Source organism: Dendrobium catenatum, unplaced genomic scaffold (assembly GCF_001605985.2).
Source record: "Dendrobium catenatum unplaced genomic scaffold, ASM160598v2 original_scaffold_279793, whole genome shotgun sequence".
NCBI lineage: Eukaryota > Viridiplantae > Streptophyta > Magnoliopsida > Asparagales > Orchidaceae > Dendrobium > Dendrobium catenatum.
The window spans coordinates 1-561 of record NW_021598185.1 but is presented as its reverse complement, the minus strand read 5'-3'; the positions used below and the strand labels follow the sequence as shown (position 1 = coordinate 561).

Here is a 561-nt window from a genome sequence, read left to right as displayed (position 1 = left end):
TCTACCTCGATCGTCGCTGCCATGGCGGAATGGTTTATTGGTCCAATCATGGACAAGATCATCAACACTTGCTCTGATTACCTGGAAGATCAAGTCGGATGGCAGACCGGCATGAAGGAGGAGCTGGAAAGCCTGCGACAAAACCACCCGAAGATCCAAGCTGTCGTCTTTGCGGCTAACCAAGCACAAATTAGCGATCAGAACCACCCTATCAACAAGTGGATATGGCAGCTGCGAGATGCTGTTGATGAGGCAGATGATGTGCTCGATGATTTTGAGTACATGAAGCATAAAGAACAGCTGACTAAAAACATGGAGGAAACAGATCAGGTGCGTTCTCTATCATCAGCTACCTATTTGATAATGGTTGCAAATAAATATATTTATTTTATAATCTATTTCTCGCTAATTTTATCAGAAAAGAACGGCCAACGCGAGCTTCCTGATTGAAAGTGCTTCGAAAATTCGCAAAGTTGGAGAACGCGCTCTCAAGATTGATCCCAACTTGAAGAGGCTGGAGGAGATTGTGCAGAAACTAGATAAAGTTTCAGCTGGGGTTAG

The 561-nt window shown here is 44.2% G+C and overlaps 1 protein-coding gene across 1 annotated transcript; it reads left to right on the top strand.

The window, feature by feature from the left end:
* Positions 1-21: 21 nt before the first annotated feature.
* On the top strand, positions 22-544 carry LOC110109792 (disease resistance protein RGA2-like; the record flags this gene model as incomplete). The annotated part of the gene is made up of 2 exons (XM_020840991.1): positions 22-330; positions 419-544. Coding segments are annotated over exons 1-2 (435 nt in total), but the record flags the coding sequence as incomplete, so codon positions are not given.
* Positions 545-561: the final 17 nt, after the last annotated feature.